This window comes from Notechis scutatus, chromosome 3 (genome assembly GCF_049901735.1).
Source record: "Notechis scutatus isolate UNSWTSFEM ecotype Mainland chromosome 3, rNotScu1.2, whole genome shotgun sequence".
Lineage (NCBI taxonomy): Eukaryota > Metazoa > Chordata > Lepidosauria > Squamata > Elapidae > Notechis > Notechis scutatus.
The window spans coordinates 159,030,711-159,055,623 of NC_142011.1; the positions used below are offsets into that span (position 1 = coordinate 159,030,711).

Consider the following 24,913-nt stretch of genomic DNA (forward strand, 5'->3'; position numbering starts at 1 on the left):
AACTTCTTATTTGAGCAAAGTTATCTACTCCTACTTGAGAACCAGGTTGGTGTAGTGGTTGAAGTACTGGGCTAGAAACCATAAGTTTGTGAGTTGTAGAGTGGCCATAGACAATAAGCCAGCTGGCTGACCTTGGACCAGTCATTTTCTCCCAGCCCTAAGAAAGAGGCAATGGCAAACCATGTCTTTAGCTTTCCAAGAAAATTGCAGGACTTTTCCAGACAATCACTGAGAATTGGACATGATTGAATGGAAGAAAAAAAAAATCTCGTATCTACGTCTGAAAATTTCTTAATTATTCTGAAGAAAGCATCACTGTTACCTAATCATTTCAAGTTACGACTGTTCAAATAATGTTCAGGAATCAAAGAGACATACTATTAATGCACCTATATATATGTATAAATGGATGTCTTAGTTAGTTTTGGGGTTGCTTGTCTCAGAATAGAGCTCAAAAAATCTGGTTCCTATTCTTCAAGCAAAGTTTTAATCAAGCTAGCAAACCACTTGAAATTCTTATTCCCATTTATCAGTCCTTCAGTCCAGATACCTCATTGCCAAGCCAATGCATTTTAAATTCCTTTAGCATAGCTGCTTTGATGATTTCTTTCTTGAATATAGTATTGCAGCAACACTGAATCAAGTATCAGTATTCAGCAGTGGCTAGCAAATTTAGAAGTCTTACTCCTGTTCTGTTTTGTAGTAGTAGATGATAAGATGCAGAAGCCAGATAAATGAACAGATCAGAAGATGATGACCAGTTGATTTAGGAACAGAAAATCCAGTATAAAAACACTGGTCAGATATAATAGATTTTCCATCATGTGGGACTGATTAGAAATGCTCTTATAAGCCAGATCACTGTGGAAGAAATATACTTTCATTTGTTTGAAGCAAGACAAAGGTATTTGAAGAAGTAGGATTCATCCAAACCTAGTTCCTAAGGAAACAAGACTTACCTAAACCTGGATAGTTTGAGCTTTCTATAGTGCATTGTATAGCATGCATTTGTAATGTACAAGTAGTCTTTAATTTGTGATTGTTCATTTAATATAGATTCAAAGTTACGTCGGCCTTGGAAAAATTGACTTACGTGCAGGGGTGGGATTCAAATTTCTTAACAACTGGTTCGGTGGGTGTGGCCTAATTTGTGGGCAGGGCTTGTGGTCATGTGACTGGGTGGACATAGCTTCTATGTAAATATTATAAATATTTATGTAAATATTAATCTTTTTTATAAAAAAAAGAGCAACTTTTACCCAGAAGCAGGCAAAGCAGGCCGGCAGATTGAGTTGCTCACAGAATCACAGATTCACTTAGAGATCGATCTATCTGCAATCGGCTACCTGAGTCTGCACTGAAAAATAGAAGCTTCAGTCCTAAGGAAGGTTTGGCTCTGCTTTTAGATTAGCTAGAAAGCAAGAAATCCAAGGATTTCCTGCTTTCTAGCTAATCTAAATCTCCCGGTAGAGCAGAACAGCTGATGGGCGGAGGAAAAAAAGGAAAAATTGCAACTTATCAAACCAGGCAAGTTGGATGGCTCGCATGCCAGGTAAGGAATGAGTGGCTGGGGAGGGAAGGGACCAGCCAGTGGAGCGATTTGCTCGTTCTCCAAACTGCAGACAATCATAACACGCATGTGTGCAGCATTTACAAGAAATCATCAGCTGTGCTGCCTGGACAGCTGACAAGCGCTGTGCACGGGTGCGCAGCGTTTGAAAATCCTCTTGTTTCCTGCTTTTTCAACCTCAGCTGTGCCGCGCAAAGCAGCTGAGGAGGGAAAAGCAGGGAATAAAGACACCCTAGATCCTGGGCAGGTGGGTGGGCCAAACACCAAACAAGTTTGGTGTCAGCTGCTCTTCATAGCTACAGGTTTTATAGAACCAGGCCAAACCGGTAGCATCCCACCCCTGCTTACGTGTCCTCAAAGTTACAACCATTGTACCATCCCCGCAACCACATGATCACAATATGGGAACTTGGCAACTGGCTCACATTTACAAAGGTTACAACATCCTCTCTCTTTATCTTATCTTATTTTATTTCATCTTATTTTATCTCATCTCATCTCATCCAATCCAATCCACCTAATTTTTGAACCACGCACCTTCCTCATTGCAATCACAATAGTGATTTGTGACCCTGACAATTTGCTTTTTGACCAGCAAAGTCAACATCTTGAATCACAATTGCTCAAGATATCATCATAGGCATTGTGCTCCAATTTCATATAATAACGAGACTATGTATAGCCAAGGACAGTTTAGTAAAGGTAAAAGAACTGTATGCTCTTTTCCTTAATTATGCAGCTGAGCCCATGGTATCATGCTGTATCCAGTAGGCTAATAAACACTAAAATATCAGAAACTAAGTAAAATAGTAATGCTTCTCAATGATACATCATGATTTATGATACTACACTTGGCATCTGTCACCTAAGCATTTTTAAAAATGCACTTCTTGTATATTTTATAATAATTCCTATACTCTGCAAAGATATGCAAATTTCTTTGCATATCATTTATGGTAAGTCCTGTTTAAATTAGTGGAAATTAAGCCTGCATGACTGGGCACTAAATTGTGTCATTAATCTTTAGCAAACAGTCCTTTCTGTGTAGATTTATGTTTTGGGGAAATATATGTCATAGATCATGCTACAAAATAGATCCTAACAATTGGCATGGGAGGGTAGGGAAAGATGTAAAGGATGAAATATAATTTTGCAAGGCTAGGAATCCCAATAGTTTTGGAAGGAACTGGATCAAAGTTTCCTTCTGAGACAATCCATCATTCTTTTTCCTTTCTGAAATCATATTTTTCAGCCATGCCAATTTGAAGGTTTAGATCATGATCTGATAGGAATGAATGATGAGGGGAATTGTGTTCTTTAAAATGTCATTTGCATTGCCTTCTCACTCAGATTTCCTAAGCCAGACAATAGTAATTAAAATTATCTAAAGAAGGAGATTTTAATGATGAACTTTCAATCTCTTTAATCTGAATTCTACTGGAAACCCAGCAAAGTCCTTTTGTATTCAGAATATTCATGGAAAAAAAGAAAGCTAGCTGTTGGTCTTTGAAAGTAATTCTCTTCTCTCCTATTTTTCTTTTCTACTTGACATTTTTCAAATTATTTTCTGACATCTGAATAAATTATGACTCTGTCACTTGTCTTGACACAGAATTGAAAAGCATTAAAGGGCAGGTAGGGGCATAGGATTTATTGTTATCAAAAGCCGAACAATTTTATTCCAGAGACTTAGACACTAGAAACACTGTAGAAGACAAGTTAGGAGTACAGTCCACCAAGTCCTGCATCAGTGCAGCCTTGACTAATTACATAGAAAAGACTGAGAAGTCTGCCAGCGTGCCACTAAAATAAACAGTAAGGCTTAGTATCAGTTATGCTTAAGCTTACTCTCAAATATCTTATGGGGACATGTATTATTTTCATGCTATGGATCCAGTGGCAAACCTTCTAACAATGAAATATAATGCTTATTATAAAGACTCTTCAGCAAAGAAAAATAATAAGCATGACTGGAGGGTTTTTTTTCTTGCTATTCTGAAGAAGAAGTAAAAGTGTAAGACTTTGTTAGAATTGCTCAGCTCTCTAGGATTGTTAGTTGCATTTAATATCTCTTTCAATGTAATATTTAGTAGGCCTAGGGTCATGATGGCAAACCTGTGGCACACATGCCAGAGGTGGCACGCAGAGCCCTCTCTGTGGGCATGCAAGCCGGTGCCTCAGCTCAGCCATGCATGCACACGCATGCCTCCCGCCGGCCAGCTGGTGTTCAGGTCTCTGCCGCGCATGCCCAGGGGTGGTGGAGTGCATGTGGGGCGCATGCCCAGGGGACAGGGTTGCATGCCCGGGGTGGGGCGCATGCCCGGGGATGCATACATACTGTATTTGAGGATCCTTGCGCACATGCGCACGCTTTGGGCACTCGGTGCCAAAAAGGTTAGCCTCTGATTTGATTTAAATTGGGGATCTGAATTCAAAGAAGGCATAATTTGATTTGAGTTTATGAAATGAGTTCAAGGCCAAACAGATTTGATCACATTGATTACATTCAAAATTCTGCTAACAAAGATTCAAGTGTGCTATATAATTGGGAATCTCAAAATCCTTAGCTGCTTATTTGTTTTGACAGAATTGGATAATATTAGCAGGGATGCATTACCCTTTATTATGAAACATTATCCCTACCTCCAGGTATCATTCATTGCCTCAGTGCCTCACTGCAATACATTTCTTTAGTATTTTCTTTGTACCACTTAAGATTGATATAATAGGATGAGGAAAGGACAGCAGGACAATCTTAAAACATCCAGAAAATACCAAATATGCAGGGGTGGGATTCTACCTGGTCGGACTGGTTCTATAAACTGGTTGTTAAGATTCTGCCCAGTTCGGAGAACTGGCAAATCGCACTACTGGCTGGCCCCTCCCCTCCCCGCCCACTCACTCCTTACCTGGCATGTGCGCCATCAAACTTGCCCGCTAAGTTGTTATTTTTCCTCCCCCCCCCGACGATCAACTGTTCAGGCTGTGCCAGGAGATTTAGATTAGCTAATCTAAAAGCAGAGCTGAACCTTCCTTAGGACTGAAGCTTCTATTTTTCAGTGCAGACTCAGGTAGCAGATTGTAGAATCACAGATCTCTAAGTGAATCTGTGATTCTGTGAGCAACTCAATCTGCCTGCCTGTTTTGCCTGATTTTGGATAAAAGTTGCTCTTTTTTAAATAAAAATAATAATATTTACATACATGGTGTGTTGTGAGTTAACTTTGTGAGTTTGCTTGCTAGCAAATTTTATGAGTTAGTATAGATAGATCTGAGTAAATCTATGATCCTGTGAGCAACTCAATCTGCCTGCCTGCTTTGCCTGATTTTGGGTAAAAGTTTCTCTTTTTTAATAAAAAATTCAATATTTACATAACTATTTACAATATTTACATACAAGCTATGGCCAGTCAGTCATGTGACCACCAAGCCACACCCACAAATTAGGCCACGCCCACAGAACCAGTTGTTAAGACATTTGAATCCCACTCCTGCTAATATGCTGAATGATGCACCAAGTCTCCTTAGGACTAAAAATGTTTAAAAATGGCTTAAAACTACATTTTTATTCTTCTATTTCCTCTGCTGGGTGTCAGGCTTTGCATGACACTGAAGAATGACCACTGATTTGCCCTTGTAGAAAGGCAAAGCTTTGTTGTTTGATCACTAGGTTTTCTGTAATATTTTTTTCTCGATAGAATATTTAATATTTTACAAAAATAACTCTTCTTAACTAATTAAAACTGTTCTCTTTACTTTGATCCTTCCAGAAAATAGGGTATTTTTCTTAGCAAATTCTTGCAGAATTTTTAAGTGCACAATAAAGTAGAGCCAATTCTTAATTAAAATGCTTCGTAGAATAATCCTTATTAATGCCAACTCCAATATAGTGTATTTGCTTGAGTTTTCCTCAGTTATGTACTCAACTAAACTGTTTTATCCTTATGCTTTCATAGCCTCTGTAAAAGTTATGTGGACTGGAGGCATGGTACCTCAAAAGACTTTTTCTCCTTTCCTTCTCCCTCTTCTCTACATCAGTTTGATTGTCCTTGGTATATGAAATGATACTAGAAGATAGATACATATCTTGGCAAGATAGATATCTGAGAAAAGAATCTGAAAAATAATGGAAGAATCTGGATGCGAGATCACTGTGAGAGGAATTAAGGATGGGGAGAAAAGCAGAAATACATAAGGGTTATCTATAGACAGATAGTAGAAATATGGTGTAAAAGGATAGTAAAAGAGGAAGATTTAAATAAAATTTTCACTAGTTACTATCTGGAGAGGCTAACAGTGTAAAAAAAAGTATTATGTATCTTAGTGTGTCGAATTGCAGCTGCCAACAAAATACATTAGAAACAGAGCTTAAAATGTCATTTGATTTTCTGAGGCCAAAAAATACACGACACAGTAACCAAAATAACAGCATCTAAGTCATTTAATTAAAAGTTCAGAAATGTAATTCTTCTTAATGTAACCTTATGGAATACTAAAACTGTTAATGCACGATCTCTATGGAGAGTTGCCACAGCATGTGAGTCAATTAGTGTGCAAAACTGTGGATTATTAACCTAGTAATCTGATTGGCTAATTACTACGAACAATATGTATACTTTATTTCAACTGGGCATAGTTTCAACATTTGGGATTTTAAAATATCCATTCTAGATGTTTTTCTTGTTTGCTATATTATTTAAATGTAAAGATAATGTCTGAAAGAACTTGTATTTTACACACTGAAAAAAGAGTATTCCTCAAGATTGAATTTTAACAAAATCTAAATCTTGGTTTAATTATATTTATTTAATCCCTTTGCATAGTAGAATCCGGAACTGCTTGAATGACCTCCCCAAACCTTAGGTTCAGTAGGAGTTGTGCATAAGAGCCTTCTTTGTCATTGTGTCTGCCCTAATGTTGCCCCCTCCGTCCCCCGGAATGAGGTCAACTCCAATCCCTCCTTACTTTCTGTAAGAGCTTAAAGACCAGGCTTTGCCAAGTTGGCTTGGGTATCACATTGGGGGTGGTTAACACACTGGGAAACTAAAAACCTCGGGCAAGAATTATTAAAAGTCATATATTACACACACACACACACACACACACACACAAAATGTGGGTCAGAAGGAGGGCTGAGAAAATAACTACAGACCCCTCACATCCTGGATATAAACTGTTTCAACTCCTCCCGTTGGGGCATTGTTATGCTATAGGGCACTATTGCATGCTAAAAGAACTAGACACAGGGACAGTTTCCCCCCCTTATTTCCACTGAATTTCAAATGTATGATTTGAAGAGGGCCACAATCTGCTAGATAAATTTTTGATTTTTATCTAAGCATGTTAAAATTTCTGCAAAATTAATGTTTCATAAATGTCTCTATGGAATGATGTACAACTCTAAAGTGTAAATAAGAATTTACTTGTAAGAGAAAAGATGGCTGAAAATCATGCTCTATTAATAAATTATGAGAGTGAATTATCAACTTTAATACATATGTTGTACTAAGCTGATCAACACTAAATATGCTTATGTCCTCATTGTAAGCCTTTGTCTTTGTGGTGATTGATCTGTATTAAACTAAAGAGCTTTGTTTAAACTTGTCCCAATTTTGTTTAAAAATCACAGATTTTTTTCTTTTTAGGTGGGATAAAACTGACTATTAATACCTGCAAATGAAATAAATTGTTTGTAGACAGAATGATGCAGCTGTCTGTTAGTGGCAACACTAGCTTATACTGTAAAATAAATACAATTTATTTTGGAAAAATAACCCATCTTTTATTCATTTTTGATGGGAGGAGATAGAAAATCTATTTTTCTGGGAACCAGTTGTCTTTATTACATAAACTCATTAAAGAATAAGACAACATTAATTTAATGAAAGTGTAAACCAGATCTTTTCAAGGGAATAAAGAGATCTGTACAGATGTTAACAGTTGTTTTCAATAACAAAGACTTGAATTTAAATGAATTTATAAAATGTTTTCACATATGTAAATAAGCCTGTTGTGGATCTTTAATTTTGCAAATTCTTGAAATTCTGCTGTTTGTTAAGTACTTTGTCATCATAAAAATTCTTCCACCCCCTAGATGTAAGCAAGAATAAAATGCTAAGGAATGTACTGGGCTACAAGACTGAACAGTTGTATTTAACAATGGTGAAATCAGGTAATCAATCAATCAATCAATTTCATAGTTTGTATCTTGGGATACAGAATGTTTTGACACAGCTGTATCTCAACTAATCTCTGAAGCACAATTATCATTTTGAGTAGCACAGTGTAACAGAAAGTAGAAATAATGCTATGTGCTCATTACAAAGAACAGGAGGTCTCTTTTTTCTTACATAATAGAAGAACAGAGACTATTCTGATAAATTCAAGATCCCTCTCTCCCTCCTGGCTATTCACCTGCAAGTTTGATCATGCTGTATTTTCTAATCTACAGGAATGTACTATCTTCAAATAGGATTGAATTGTGGAATTGTTGCTGCTCTCTGAGCTTGGCTGTTTTCTTTCAGACATTTCATTATCCAACTAGAAAACTTCATCAGTGCTAAAAGGGAATGGGGTTTGACAGTGCAAACGCCACTCCCTTCTAGCACTGGTGATGTAACTTAGTTGGGTAATGAAACATATGCAAGAAAACAACCAAGCTCAGCGAACAACAAAGTCACTACCTTCAAATATCAACTGTAATATTAGTTTGCCTAATCCCTCCATGCTATTTTTTTTTAAATGTAACATTTTGAGATGGAGGAGTAATATTTAAAAATTAGGACCCTTGATGAACTGTAAGTTTAAAATATTAAGATTTACTATAATTTAAATGAATGCAAAATATTTACAAAGATGTTTATCATTTAAAAAGAAAAACAAATTTAATGAAATAAATCATAAATGTATGGTAAACTTACCTTGAGTAGCAATATAGTGATTTGGTCGATGATAGCCCTGAAATATTTCAAATATTTTGTGACTAGCTTTATCACATTTACAAGGTGACAAATGTAAACATTATCATATAGAAATTATTTTAGTATAAACCTCTAGAGATCTTAGTAATATGCACTATTTTAAATTTAATAGTAAATAAATAACGAAATAGTAAATAAGTGAAATATGACCTCAGTGTGAGAAATAATGTTGATATTAATAGTTGTCAGTAATAATTTAGGCAGTTTTAATAATTTAGACTTTTTGTTAACATCAAATAATTGACATTTATTTGGGCCTAGAAGATGTTGTATTTTGTATTTTAAAAATTATTATTTTAATAACTTTGCCAAACTTTGAACATCCACATTAGTTTTAAAACTAGTTTAAAATATAAATGAAAAATACAGGATAAAAGTTTAATAATAATAATAATAATAATAATAATAATAATAATAATAATAATAATAATAATAATAATAATAATAATATATAATATATATAAATGTATGGATCAAATCAAATCATTAAGAATTTAATGATAGTATTCATAATTAATAACATGACAAAAATATATATAATAGAATCTGAAAAACTTTTAAAATGTTTCTTTAGTTATTTTGCTAAGAAAATTAAGGGATTTTTTTCCTGTGACAAAAGAGAAGGATGTTTAATACATATAAATGAGTTGCCATTCAATGGAGTGATTTAAAGTGGCTTACCATACCATTAATAATTTACTAGAGTGACCCCAAACTATATTGTCTTACTATTAGAGTAGCTTTTGAGTTAAACAGTAAGGAGAAAACAGTTAAGAAACATTAAATAATGTATTATGATTTACCTGAAGCACTACAACTTATCTTGGTAAATAAACTATTATATTAATAATTGAATTTAGTTTCAAACAAATTAGTTCAAAGCTGCATCCAGACTCAGTTACATTTGGGAATAGAGCTATAAATGGATTTTAATTAGTCATGATTTCAGTAGATATCTTCTAAGCATGATTAGGATACTTCCAGATGACCAGTCTTTCCATTACCTGAGTTGTCTAATTGAAATCAAACAGTTTGTTGGCTGTTACAGCTAACCAGCACTCTTTTCTGTGAGCCTGTAGTGCTTGCATAGTCAATCAATATACAGTAGGTACTTCATGACCAATAACCAAACAGAGATGTCTCAGCCAACCTCTGGTCAATCACTAGGAAGCAACCAAGTCTCTCTGTCACTTAACAACAATACTATGGACAGCTGATGTTTCTATAAGGTTTCTTGAAAATGGAAGTCTTGTTTGTAAAAGTCTTGTAGATGAGTAACAACACTCAGGTACAAGTGCAATGGTGAATGATAAGCAATGGTGCCAATTGATTATGAATTAATCTGCTATGAGTGAAGTTGTAGCAATGTCTTGAAGTATGTATACAACATAAATAATGTAAGACTGTTTAATTAAAAGTGAAATAAGCCCTTCTAGTATAAACATTAATATTCAGAAATATAATGTATCAAAAATCAAGCCCCATAGGCTTGATGTTTTATTAATTAATTTTTCAGATAAAATCTGACTGTACTTAATGCTTAAAGATTATGGGTCTTTGTGGTATGATTGTGGTACAATTTTTATATATTATACTCGTGTTTATATTAAGATAGCATGAAAGTGTCAATTTTAGAAAAGGGTAACAGGGAGTCTCTAAGGTATAAAAAATCAAGGTAAAATATAAACTCAGATTATTACATTTTGGAACAATACAGTATACACAAAAAATATTTGAATCATTTATAGGCTGGAACTTAAAATGGCATTGTTTCTTAATGTCCACTCTTATTTTTTATTCTTTCAGTCCCTACAAGTACTGTCTCTTAAAGAATTTATTCTAATGTAAAACATTAAGTTAACATGATGCAGGATGAACAAAGAAGCAGTCTTCAATAATTAATCAATATACATATTTAATGAAATGTCTTGCCTGCACCAGAAGTTCTAGTTAACAGATGCAGATCCCATTCTGAAGGTTGCTTAAATGTAGATGGATGAGGAAAGATTGCAAGTTTGATCACGTTAATCTTGCAATCAGGTTCTTTTTAAAACGGGAATTACTATATTCCAAACTTTGACTAAAGAACTAAAATTAATGCTTTGAGTGGGGGCACGGACATATCAAACTTATGAGGAAAAGTAGCCAGATAAAATTGTTGGGAAGTTTTTATTCCATAATAGCAATAGCACTTAGACTTATATACCACTTTACAGCCCGCTCTAAATAGTTTACAGAGTTAGCGTATAGGCCCCAACAATCTGGGTCCTCATTTTACCCACCTCGGAAGGATGGAAGGCTGAGTCAACCTTGAGCCTGGTGAGATTCCAACTGCCAAATTGCAGGGAGCCGGCAGTCAGCAGAAGTAGCCTGCAGTACTGCATTCTATGAACAAATCTTTGGTAGCTCTATATGTATTACCTTATTTTTAAAAAGGCATTAAAGAAATAATATTTGAACAAACTGTTATATTTGTTATAATAGTATACTTACATCAATATAATTTCCATTGATGTAGTCTGAATTTAATTCCCCTTCAATAGGCTGCAGTCTCACTCGAGAATGATCATCTAAAAAAAAAAATCCCGCAAAAATAAATTAAATAATTTATATTCTACTCAGTAGTCATAATATAACACTGATTAGTTATATTTGTATTGGAAGGAATACCAATTTACTTGTAAGATATATTTTGATCCCTAATACCATTATCAGTTTCAAAAGGCTGGTTTTGCTTTTATATAAACACAAATTAAGCTACATTTCCCTTTCTTTTTGAGTTGATATTTCCCTCAAATACAGAATACTCCATGCAAGGAAAAGACAAAGAACTATCCAACTTTATGTATTCACATACTAAAAGATTACTTTATAACAGATCTTAGACTGAACTGCTAAGTTAATTGTAATTTTAGGTTGACCCATCCTTCAGATAATGTTAATGCCAATTATTTCTTAATTCTCACTATTTTTTGTATCCTGGTCTGTGTGGACCATATCATTTCTTCCATTGCAATACCCCAGGAAGATGTTTTGAGAGTTTCTTGAATTAGTACTCTACTCATACATACCACACAAAGATTGTTTTATTAGAAAAAAACATGGGATATAGCACAAAATAGGAAGTATAGAATAATAAATGATATTGCTAGGGACATGGCTGTTCTATTCCTGAAATGATGTGTTGGTCAAATTCTTCATATAAACTATAAAAGACATAGACAGATGAATCCTATTTTTTCATTGTTTAAATCTTCTTTTTTTTTTGAAGAATTTTGAAAAGGAAAATGGTGTTGAAAAAGATGGACCTAAATTGAAATGTATATAGAAATAAAGGACAAATACAGACCAAAATTAAGGCAATTGCCAGTTGTTCTATCTTTCAAACTATGCTTCCCAACTTCTGCTGTGTCACACTTGTGTTGACAGATAGACAGAGATAAGAGAGATAGATAGACAGACAGACAGTATGTATTTATATATCCACATATCAAAAGCAAGCCCAGGAATTAATAACACCTCATATTATCTCATATTGTGTGTGTGTGTGTGTGTATGTATGTATATGTATACACACACACACATATACACACACCCATACACATTCAATGTACATACTAGTTCCCCTCACATACAGAAACACACACACACACACACACACACACACACACAGAGTCTAGAGATAAGATTGGGGGAAGTGATAACTTAACATGAAAAAAGAGTTCTGTTACAAAAGGCGTTAAAATTTATCAAGTACCCGTTCCCTATGAACAGCTGATTTGAGATTAATAATCAAAGGCCTGATAATTATACTCCTTTGTATCTTTAAACTTTTATTTTCAACAGTTTTTGTCTTTATCAGTTGAGTCTGATTAAACTTTAGATCAATTATTATAATATGAATTTTAAATATTTGAGAAGCTCCACTGCAACTGATATTTGCAAACAATTGCCGAAGACAAAACATTCATTTCTACTACTTTTTAACTTCTAGATAGGGTTGGAAGTTCTAAGTGATCCGTAAGAAATCTTTCTAACATTAGACAATGTTATTTGATTGTTTTATTTGATTTACATCCTACCTTTCTAATCAAGCAAGATGACCCCAAAATTAGAATTAAAAAAAAATCAATGTAATTTTAATATTAAAATTGATATAACATTTTCTTTACTAAACAGTCACCCTATTAATTTCTATTTACAAACAGTTACTAGATCACACCAAAACAGATTAACTGATTAAATGAATTTGGTAGCCAGATCAATAGACATAAGCAACCAGATATAATTTTGTAATTTGAATGTAATTATAGAATATTGGTGTGCAAGTAAATAACTAACACAACCATTCAGATGAAACTTTTAAAGGCTTCTTTCTGGCAACAAAGACCATAAGAACATAAACTTTATTTTTGTGATGATCCTTAGACTGACTAATGTATAAATTCAATATTCATGATTTAAGGTTACTTACTTATACCTTATTAATTAAAACACTGATTTGATAAGAAATTAAAATTATAATCTTATCTTCAGTTATATACATAGGTCTTCTTATTATGCAGAACTGTCCTTCATTTTTCTATATGTTTCATTATGTGTGGGATATAATTCATATATTTCTTCAATTTATAAAGAATAAAAAGTCCATGATTTATATATCCCATTGAAAGTATATTAATATAGTGATTTTATTTGATTTGTTTTGATTAAACAATCTTACAATCCTGCAGCAATTAAATGCATAATTAATGATATATTGCCAAAGAAAAACATACTTATTTTTCTGTTAGTCCATTGATTTAGTATTATGGCATTTCATTTTTGTTTACTAAACCTGTACAAATAACTCATAATTCTATCAACTCATATCAAATTCCCTTTCAGTTGTATTTTATACATTATATGGGAGTGAACATAAATCTAAAAGCAGTTTTTGATTGTTTAGATGAAAATGTGTTGGTGAGTTAGTGAAGGATATAAAAGGGATGACAGGTTCTGAATGCGGGATAAACAATTTTTGGTATTATCAAAGACCTTGGGAAAAAAGAAAAGAAGTTAAAAAAATCTCCAAACAAAAAAGCTGTGAAAGTGCTTCAAGAAGAAAAAGCATGAATTCAATTTAAAAATGTATTAGAAGAGACATTAGCTTCCCAACAGGTGAACAGACAGTAGTTAGAAAAAAATATGGAAGCAGCTTGAAATTCAATGAAAAGTTAGATTACAAACTCACAGAATTATGTGAGTTACATTAATGGGAAGTATGATATAGTTTGTTTTGTGGACAAATTGAAAGAGACTGCGGATGCCTATTGTATAAGAGAATGGTTGTTGCAAGAAATGGAGAGAGAAAGATATTGTACAATGTGCATAGAGAAAACAGATATTGTAGTTCTATAAAAGAAATCCAAAGAGGCCGAGAAATAGTTAAAAGAGGTAGAGAAAATGCAAAGCAATGTTGATGGAGTCTCCAGCCTAGTGAAATAAAAATAATGAAATGATCTGAGATGAAACTGAAACGAAAGAGTGCTAGAGACAGTATTTACAGGACTGGATTATTGGAAGCTCCACTTGCACAAGCGGAGGGATCCTGTGCTCATGCTCAAAGATCCATTTGCCCTCCATTCAAGCGCTCTCTGCTTGCACGAGTAGAGCTTTACACATGAACACAATTGCCTGCCACTTGCACACAGCAGAGCTTCGGCGCAAGTACATGCACCCTCTATTCGCGCTCCAAATGGAGATGTGTGCACTCACGTGCATCTGCCACTCACATGCCCCCCCGCCCCAGGTCACCAAGCTGGAAAAGTTAGGGACCGCTGGAGTACAGGCTATGAGATAAATGTAGGAACTGCAGATCAACTGGAAGATGTGCGACCAATTTTATTTCCTCACTAGAGTAATTAAGAAATGTTGAATGACATTATTGTGGTGATTTAGAAAATGTATATGACAAAGTTCAACACTGTTCTGGAACTTAGACAAGAAGTTCCCTTAGATATTTAGTGTATTTCTGGAAAAAACGATAAGGGATGCCTACAGTAATATTGGAGTATATTGGTGAGGGGCATTATTTGTATGTGTACTACAGTAAACAGATGATTTCCATGTTATTGGCAGATAACCCAAAATATCTGTACAAATATAAAGATAATTATACAATGCAACAGAAGTAGCAATCATACACCTCATATAGTAAATGTTGTTTTATCTTTTATTTTATCCATACATCATTTCTGAGCTAGGATAGAGTGCCACAGTTGACATCAATATTCTAGCTACAAAGGTTTGTTAATTCCTTTATTTTGCTGTTTTTGAATTCTTAAGCATTCATTCATTGTAACAAGTAGTGCTCCATTTTTACTCCAGATACATAGTGTTACATACCAGTGGGCAGTGTTGTCAGTTATTAAAAGGAGTTTGCACAGTAGTACAATTATATTGTCAACACTTACATGCAATGATATTCCCATATCTATTCTTCATGCGGTTCTCATCTTTTTTAGCTGAGTCCCATGGTGCAGACTGTCCTTCAAAGAAACTCTGTTTTAAAAAAAAAAGGCAGGGGAAGGAATGGCACATGAAGGGAAAGAATGTGCAGCAACAGAAATATTACAGAGAAACTCAAACAAAAAAATTAAATTATTAGGTGATAGACTATTAGAATTTAGAAACTATTATAACACAAAATATTAGAGATACGCTCCTATAAAAATGATTTAGAAGAACTGCTCCCAATCATCCAAAAGACAACAACTCTCTCCAATTTATTAAAACAGTCCTTTTCTTTTCATTTTTCTGTATGAGCCTGATAAAAGCAGTCAGTTCATTCTAGTTAATAGGGCTCTTAAGAGACCTCAAGTAGAAATGTAAGAACAAGAGCAGCTGCTTTAATAAACAATTGAGAGGTGCTGTGTTTGCAAAGTCACAAAAATACTTGAATGACTTTTTAGGTGTGCATAGCCATAATATGTTAAATTTCTCTCCTGGACAAATACAATCTTCATAAACCTTCAAGAAGAGGCAGAAGCAAAGGCAAATAGATTGGTTTAGGAATGTTGAATATTTACAAAATCATCATGAACAAAAGAGATGGAGTGAGTGAGAGCAATTATATTACAGCTTGTAAAATAAGCATCCTCAATCTGGTACCTTTGAGCTAAATTGAATTATAAAAGCTAAGCCTACTGTTATTATTTAATATTATTTTTGTATGTGGTTAAATTGTATGTCCTAAGCTACCTACAGCAAATATAAGAATGGACACTTGTGTGTGAGAGAGGATGCATTGATTCTTCATGGTATAATTTTCATCTCCCTTCCCAGGCCCTGGAGATCTTTAACTTTGCAGAATTCTGGGGCTTATGTGCAGTATTTCTATTCCTGCTCTTAAGGATGACTTCCTTTCAGGCACTTTAGTCATCAATCATGGGCCTCCTTTGGGTGGTTCTGCCAAATGAAGTTAGGTAGAAGTATATCAGATATAAAGATTTTTCTAGGACTTCTGGTCAAACTCTCTCTAATCTTTCTACAGTTGTTTCTCTGCTGCCTGTATATTACTCAGAAATCTAAGATACTGATTTTCTTCCAGGTTTTTTTTTTAGGTTTTGATAATTTTGTTTTTGATTTTATTTAAATGCCTGTATTATCTTGCAATTATGATTCTGGAAATCTATATTTCATCTCCTGTTTTCTTATACATTTATTAGTTTTAGATTAAAATGTTAGTTTTAATGTTCTGTTAAGTTTATAATTTACCCTAGGAACTCTTATGATTGAGCAGATTTTCAATACACAATAATACAAATGTAACCATATGTCCTAAAGAGCTGCTTAAAATTGTCTTAAATAAAGCATACAGAAATGAGGTAGGCCTGTTACTGTATGTGAACCCTAATATATTTTAAGATGATCCAGAGCTCACAGAAAAGAAAACATGGCTTACTGTAAAAAACAAAAGCCTTTATTTTAAAAGGGTTAGATTTAACTGAGTTTCAAGCTTGGCCTATTCCTTTCATTATTAGCAAGACTTTTGAAGTTGAGAAATTGATATACAAAAATATAAGATAATCCAAATCTTCAGTCTAACAAATGATCCAGCAGTTCCACTATTAAATGTTCCTTTACAAAGAAAATAGAAGCAAATAAATAAATAAATGAATAAATAAATAAATAAATAAAGTTTTAATAATTTGTAAATGTTGAAATGTATGAATGAGAAGTCCTTAATGTAACATGCTCTTATCAATTTCTAGGCACTATCTTACAATAGCTAAATATAAATAGTATGGTATGCAAAACAAACCATTTTGAATTTGAAATAACCTGATTCAAATTTGAAACAATTGCTTTAGACTTCAAACTGACTTTTTGTATCATTTTGAAAACTTATGCTTGCATTCCAAAGAAGTGTTCCAGGTTTAAAATACTTTGTATTCAACATCTCTTATAAATGCTTATAGGTATAAATCCTTTTGAATATTCCAGAAATGGGGGAAAAACACCTCTGCAAAATCTACTTGACTCTGAAGGTCTCCAGATCAATTCAGAGTTCATTAGTGATTTGGCACAGTCTTCATATGGAAGGCCAATTGTTATCTTTTTTTTGTTCATATCACATTTTTAATTGGATGAACATTTTGACCTGAGGATAGAGATGTTTTCAAATAAAAAATGCCCCCTTCTTACCAATATCATTAAAGTGAATGCACTGGCCTTTTTTATACAACACTAGGATGCATACAAATATTGAATGTCAAGTGGAAGACAGATTAAATCAAGTTGGTATAAACTTAGCAATTATGACCAGTGAGCAAAGTTGGTCTCTGGTGGGAGTGGAAGCACTTTATTAAGCAAACAACTCATTAACAACAATTAATAGTGAAATTTGTTTTAAAGGAAAAATAATAATAGGGAGATAATAGTTTTTTTACATGTGATATTTCTGATTATTGGGGTAGAAGTGATAAACTGCTTTAAAATTTACTTATCATAGCATTAGGTATATTTCATGATTTGATATGTCTAAAATTGCTGACTGTATGCCATTGCATATAAAAGAAACAACATTCACACTGTTGGTGGGTATTGTTCAGATAGATGTGCTATAAATTTATACCTTCTCTTTCAAGAAAAAACAAACAGTGATTGAATCATACAGGGAAGCTGTTCATTTAAAAATTAACACTAAGCCAGGGGTATCAAACTCAAGATCCGTGGACCGGACCTGGCCCAAGGGATGCTAAGATCTGGCCCACGGGGCCAGCCTGGAAACAGCAAAGGAATGACCTGCGGTGTCTCTGTCAGCAAAAACAGAGCTCAGGGGGGCTGTGCACCCCCCCGCACCCCGTTGGGCTCCATTTTTGCTGGCAGAGGGCTATCAAAACAAAGTAAAAACAAAACAAAAAGAGAAATGTTTCCCCTTTTTCATTTGAACATGTAAGAAGGGACAGGAAAGGAAACGGAAAGAGGAAAGATAGCAAGAAGGGAAAAATAAGGAAAGAGGGGAAGGAAGAAGAAAGGAGAATGAAGAGGGAAGGAAAAAGTAGAGAAGGAAGGAAGGAGATTATAATGAGAGGGAGAGAGGATCTTAGAGAGGGAAGTCCTGCCTTAGCACTTGGCCACCACAAGTCCCCATGGCCCCGTCCACAACAAACACAACCCTGATGCGTTCCTCAATGAAATTGACTTTGACACCCCTGCTCTAAGCCATAGTACAAAGTATATTTTAACTGTCAATCTCTTGTTACTTAGAGAACAAGCCTATGTCTGTGTGTGTGTCTTCAAGTCAGTCTTGAATCTGGTAACTTCATGAATAGGTCCATGCAGTTTTTGGCAGCAGATCAGAAGTGGTGTGGTTGCCTTCTTCAGTTATATTTTTCAACTTCCCCATGCAAGGATGAGAAATAGTGACAAGTTCAGTCACCCATGTGGCCTTTGTGTACAAGGGAGGATTCTTAGGTATCTCCACTCCTAATCCAACATATTAACCATACTGGTTCTCCTAATCAATAACACACAATATATGAAATCAGCTTATTGTCACCTAAATAATGTAAATAAATAAAATAACTGGACAGGTTCTTTTAGTCAACAATTGCTGAGTAAATCACAGCAAGGCTGGCACCAAAGGATATTATTTACAAACTACTCAATGCAGCTCTCACTTTATTCAAGGTTATTAACCACTGAATCATACCTTTCTGAGAAAAAAATACAGCTTGCTCTAACAATCAGCATAAGTGAGGGGCAGGGCTGACTACTTTTTTTGATGAAAGGGAAGGCTGAATTTACACAGCATGCTCAACTGAGCTAAACTAGATTTAAATAGTTTGTAGTTCAGGGTTGTGGAAATCCAGCCACTTGTACTAGCATGTTGGGTATGAGCCAGATAGCTGCATTAAAATGTGTTATGGTTTGTTTATTTGGATGTAGTATATTAAGTGAATGAATACAGCAATTACGATTTGTTAAATCGAGATTTATGTTTAGTGCATACTTTGGACTCGATTAATGTATCTTTTCCCAGAAATTTCTCAAAAGAGCATTCTCTAAAATCTGTCTAGAGCTTTCTAGAATATCTTGTCCTGATGTAATTCATCTCCCTATCAATCCTTTATATGTCCAAACACCATCATGGACTCTGACTTAAAGTAAAGAAATAATGACCATGTGCTGACTCATTAGAAGATTGTTACTATCTGGTTTCAGGTATGTTTCATGTATGTTACTATCTGGTTTCAGATATGATGCTCAGTAGGACCATTTAGTGCATAAGAAAAAAAATCAGGCTTCTTTTTTATTATGCAGTAAAGAAATACTATCCATTATTGTATCACTGCAGCTTTTTTATTATTTATAAAACTGAGTTCATAGTTTAATTTCAAACTTTTCTTATTTTTTCTTTGCTTCTAATCTTAATTCCACCTTCCCACACTCCTCTCCAGGAGCAAAGTGCAAGTTTCTATTCTTAAATTAAGCATGAGAGCATGAATAAATACCAGGTAATGCACTGTTATATTCACAACGCAGTAAAAAAACTTTTAAAAATTGCCCTGTTATTTAAATACGTGTCATATTCTAAAATGATGGGAAAAGTACCAATTCTGCAGATACATTTAGTGGAGAAAACGCATCAGCTAAAAAGGAACACGAGATAGATAAAACATATGATTCCTCAACTGCTATAAAAACATGTTTTGCTTCATATATAGACATAATGCATTATGGTATAAATTTTGAGAGGTCATAATCTGGCCAAAGCAAAAACTGGACTATTTAGGTTTTGCTGAGAAAAGTCTGGAGAAGTCTTACAGTACAAGTAGGGCAAGAATGATGTATATTTTTTTTTGTCTCTTCCTTCCTCCTATGTACATATTTATCTATTTTACCTGTCTATTTTCCTAGTGCCTTTCTTCTTACCTTCTGTAAGTCTCTGTCATGCTTGAATTTAGTGGCAAACCCATATAGCCTGCCACCCTATCCTCTCTGCCTCTTCTTTCTTACTGCCAACCTGCAGGAACCAATCAACCTGCCTCATCAACCCAATCAACAACTTAAATATGAGCCATTAATCTGCCACGGCTGCAAAAAGAGCCAATGCTGCATTAACAGAGGAATAAAATCAAGATCATGTGAGGGGTTGGTGCCACTTAATAATACCTTGGTAAGATCACACTTGAAAAATTGCACCCACTTTTGATCACCATGGTCCAAAAATATGTTGAGACTCTAGAAAGAGTGCGGAGAAGAGTAACAAAAATGATTAGGGGACTGGAGCTAAAACATGTGAAGAACAGTTGTAGGAACTGAAAATGTCTAGTCTGATGAAAAGAAATGCTAGGGTGAGTCTAGATATCTAAGAGGCTGTAACAAAGAAGAGAGAATCAACCTATTCTCCAAAGTACCTGAAAGCAGGACAAGAAGTAATAGATGGAAAGAGATCCAACCTAAAACTAAAAAGAAATTTCCTGATTGTGAGAATAATTAATCAATGGAATGGCTTGCCTTCAGAAGTTGTGAGTGCTCCATCACTAGAGGTTTTGAAGAAGAGAATGGATAGCCATTTGTCCAGAATGATATAGGGTTTCCTGCCAACAGGTAGTTGACTAGAAGACCTTCAAGGTCACTTCCAATTCTGTTATTCTGAGACTACAGTTCCAAGTAGTCCCAGCCAAATGACCAAAGAGAAACTGGGAATGGCACAGTAATGCCAACACATTTGCAGACTGAATAATGACATGTATTTATTATTTATTTATTTTCTGTCATAAGTTCAATATGATATATGAACTTTTTACTTGTGATTTCTGATCAAGTTTTGTCCTTAAATTAAAAACGTGAATAGTAAAAATAGCCTTCCCGATTTAATTAGAATTGCTAGAGAAAGGAAACGTAATAGAATTCTAGCACCTTTTCTTCCTTTTAAATTCAAGATAGCTTTTTTAGAAGCATAATTTTTACATGGAACTTACTTTTCATTTATCTGATGAATATACTAGGAAGAACGATTAAAATTCTAATTTAGCAATATACTTCTTGGCAAAGTAATTAGCTATAACTTTAAATAATGTGTCTTCAAAATTTATGTCTAAGACAATGAGTAGAATGAATAGATAAGATTTTATCATTCTCCTCTTATAGAAATCCCTTAGGTACAATATGTATATTTATAGTGTAATTAATGTACAGAGTATATTATTTCCAACTTGTGTACAAAAATTTAGGCTTGTTTGTTCCTCTTCTAAAATAAAAATGCTACCAGGAGAGCTTAAACAAATGCTTGCTGTGCAATATATGTTGCCTTTCCACAAATAAATTCCATTTTCTATTCTTTATAGCCTGTAATTAAAGTGTTGTTCCTGACTACATCTCATATATTCTATAGCAAGTCAGTGAACCTTGGAAACACCCATAATAGGGGAAAGTCTATAATATTACACCATAAAATGAAAGCTCTCCATGAATATCAACTACTTTGCATTTTCAAAACTATCTCCAAATGTAACACATAAGAAAATGAAACATCCCAATAGATGAGCAATTTTTTTTTTCTGAAGCGAGATACATGCCTGGAGACTCAATAACCTCTTCCAGATTACTCTGCTCTTTCCTCATCAATTTTCTCAGGATATAATTACACATCTCAACTGTACCACCCAGGATACTGCAAGAACAAAATAATACCAAGATATTTAAAACTAAAGGTCCCATTTCCCACAAACAGATATATTATTAACTAGAAGAGTACATATGTTAGGATTATATATCGTATCATGTATTGAGGTCTTACATGCAGTATAGATACAACTTTCAAAGACAACTCACTTGTATAAGCCACAACTAAAATGACAGGTGAGTATAGGCTGGATATTACTTAAGAAATTGTCCTAATTATTCTCAATATTTTATTTATTAAAATGCAAATAAAACCCTAAACTCCAAAGAGGGATTTTTAGCTCATTCAGATTTTAGATTCTGTATAACTATCAAAAACCCCATCAATAGCTTCTTATTCAATACATCAGCTTAAGACTGCTTCAAAAGAAATATAATACTGATTGTATTCCAATTCTTGTTTTCTCTAAGCGGATCAAACAGTAGCAGAATTCTGAGAACTGATGAACTGGAAAGGCAGTAACCCGTACCCAAACACCACAGTGATGCTACTACAGAGGCATAGACTTTGTTTAATAAGATTCCTTACAATGTGAGTCAAGTACACTTGAACAGCAAGTGTGGGCACAAACAGGTATAAAGTATATAATTATCAAAAGCAAATTTATGAGATTGATCCTAGTCCCACCAAAACATCTCAGGATGTGCTCTACCATCCTTGCTTTTTCCCTCAGTATGTAGTAACAGTACTAAACCCAGCACATGGTAGTATCAGATTTTCTAATATTTCTAGCATTTATATGAGGCCTAGAGGTGTGCTTAAAAATGGCAGTAATGCCGAATGCTAGTATTTTATTCCAGAACATGCCTGGTTATCAGTTAATTTTTGTTAATTGAAAACTATTTTTTATTAGCAGATTGAGTTGTATGGGCACCAACAGAGGTGCTCTAAGATACTGATACCATAGGTATCAGGTGCTTAACTTTGATATATGCACAATGGGAACAAAGACATACAAACCAAATGGAAATCCATTTCTCAAAATAGCTTGCTTAGTAGGAAGAGCCATTTTCACAAGAAAGAAAAGTAGATTGTCAGAATACAACTTATAATTAGGTATCCAATAACTAAACTGCCTTTGGCCTCTAGAAATGCCTCCACAAAAAAAAAACAAAAAAAAAAACACCAAGCAGGAAAGAACATTATATTGTCCCCTGAAGAAACAAACACAAAGCCTTAACATGATGTTGAAGCACTACTGTTTTTATGAAGCTGGTAATTCAGTGAATACAGAGAAGCCTATTTCTTCCACAATCAAATGAACTACTGCATTTTGAATGTCCCACTGTGATGATGTAACTACTATATACATTTTTCATGGTCCATCAAGGAAATATTTCTTCTGTTTTCAGATAAATTTTATATTAAAAAGCATAGGAATATTCATTTATATAATTAATGGTGTTTTTGTTGAAGTTCTAAAGAATTTGAGAGGCTTATTGGTTGATCCAAAAATATTCCCTGTGAGCAATTTTGGCTGGCAATTTAGTATTGTTTTGTTTGTTTAGAAAGTGTTATTCTTATTCTGAATTCATTTTGTCTAGAGTAACACACTCTTTCAATAATAAAATCTTAAGGTCATGCAGTACTATAACATAATCACATTCCATATTTGATTCCTGACTGACTGGCATTTTCTAGGTAGGTTCAAGGGAAAAAAAAGTTTTAATTAGAAAGAAAAAAATGATGTGAAGGCAGAATAAAGGAGAAAAGTTAGCAGTGGAAAGAGTAACAAGATGGTAAACATTCTAAAAAAGGTAGGCAGTCATTGCTAGTAGCTCAGAAGACAGGTTGAAGAGTCCAAAAGACACTGAATAACTTATACATTGTCATTAGTTCAATGACAAGACATGTTGAGACATGTTGAGTTCAGCATTTAGGTAGGAAAAAAAATAGGTGCACTATCATAGGACAGGTAGTACTTGGTTGATTACCAATATTTGTAAAGAAAAATCTGGGTGTCCTGGTAGACTAGAAATTAAATATGAATCACCAATGTGCTGCAGCTCCCAAAATAGCTAATGCAATCTTGTGATGCATCAACAAAAAAATAGAGTATGGAAAATGATATTTCCACTTTATGCTTTCCTAGTCACATCGCATCTGGAATCTTATGTCCAGTACTGTCACAAAACAGGAAGTACGTGGAGAAAAGTCCAGAGAATAGCAATAAGGATGCTGAAGATCTGGGAGACTAAATCCCATGGAAAACAATTAAAGCTAGTGGGTATGTTTACTTTAATGAAGAGAAGGTTGATGTGAAATATGAAATCACTCTTCAAATATGTGGAAGGCTGTTACATGGAAGAAGGTATAGATTTATTTTCTATAGGTCCCAAGGGTAGGACAGAATGAGTCAAAGTTTTACAGATGGAGGTCCAAACTTGAAATAAGGAGGGATTTCCTGTTTGTGAGAGCTATGAAGCAGTGGGACAAACTGCCTTCTGGATTCACCAGGATTCCATTCCTGGAACTTTATCTTGGATGGTATCAGGAATCTTGGATCATTCACCTGGGGTATTATTAGGAATCTCGCCCTGAGCAGATAGTTGGAGTTAAAATCCTTTAAGATACTTTCCAACCCTGTTTCTATGAAGATTAAAGGTAGTTTAGAAAAGTTTAGGTAGTTTAGATAGTTTCTTCTAAAAACATCATTCTGATGTGAAAATTAAATAAAGATACATCTAGGAAATCATCATCATCAATTTATATCCTGTCTATCTGTCCAGAAATATGAAAAGAATGCACTAGAATAGGAAACAGTACTCTACAATATTTTGTTGCAGGACCCTCATATAGCACTGAACCTGCACTTGCTGAATATAGTACTGATTTCCATTATTTGATATTCTGTTTGGCAGTGCAAATGAATTTCCTCTGTTAAAATTTTACAGCATATCCAATGCATTAAATCATATTTGGCTCAAGCACTATATTAACCCCAGTATCAGTCTCTGCTGCAGGATTGCAAATAATAAAGAATCCCAAGCCGGCTTCCTTGATAATCCATGGTAATAGTAAATCACCAGTACTATTTTATATTTAATTTCTTGGCTGAGTTTGTCCAAGGCTTAGCCGTTTGTCCTCCTTATGTCTTCCTTTGCTAGATTAAGGAGCTCTCTAATACACTGAGCTTTGTCTGAAATAAATTGCTTCCTATGTTATCACAAGTCCTCTGATATATTA

General features: G+C 34.3%; 1 protein-coding gene across 21 annotated transcripts in view; it reads right to left on the reverse strand.

Annotated features, from left to right (window-relative positions):
• Positions 1-24,913, reverse strand: part of PTPRM (protein tyrosine phosphatase receptor type M) — a 483,430-nt gene that overhangs the window by 60,229 nt on the left and 398,288 nt on the right. For all 21 annotated transcript variants that reach the window (XM_087961551.1, XM_026671911.2, XM_087961547.1 and 18 more), the window contains 3 exons: positions 15,006-15,093; positions 11,044-11,120; positions 8,491-8,527 (listed from right to left, as the gene is read on the reverse strand). In XM_087961551.1, the coding sequence (XP_087817677.1) occupies positions 8,491-8,527; positions 11,044-11,120; positions 15,006-15,093 (202 nt within the window). The remainder of the gene's footprint in view (positions 1-8,490; positions 8,528-11,043; positions 11,121-15,005; positions 15,094-24,913) is intronic.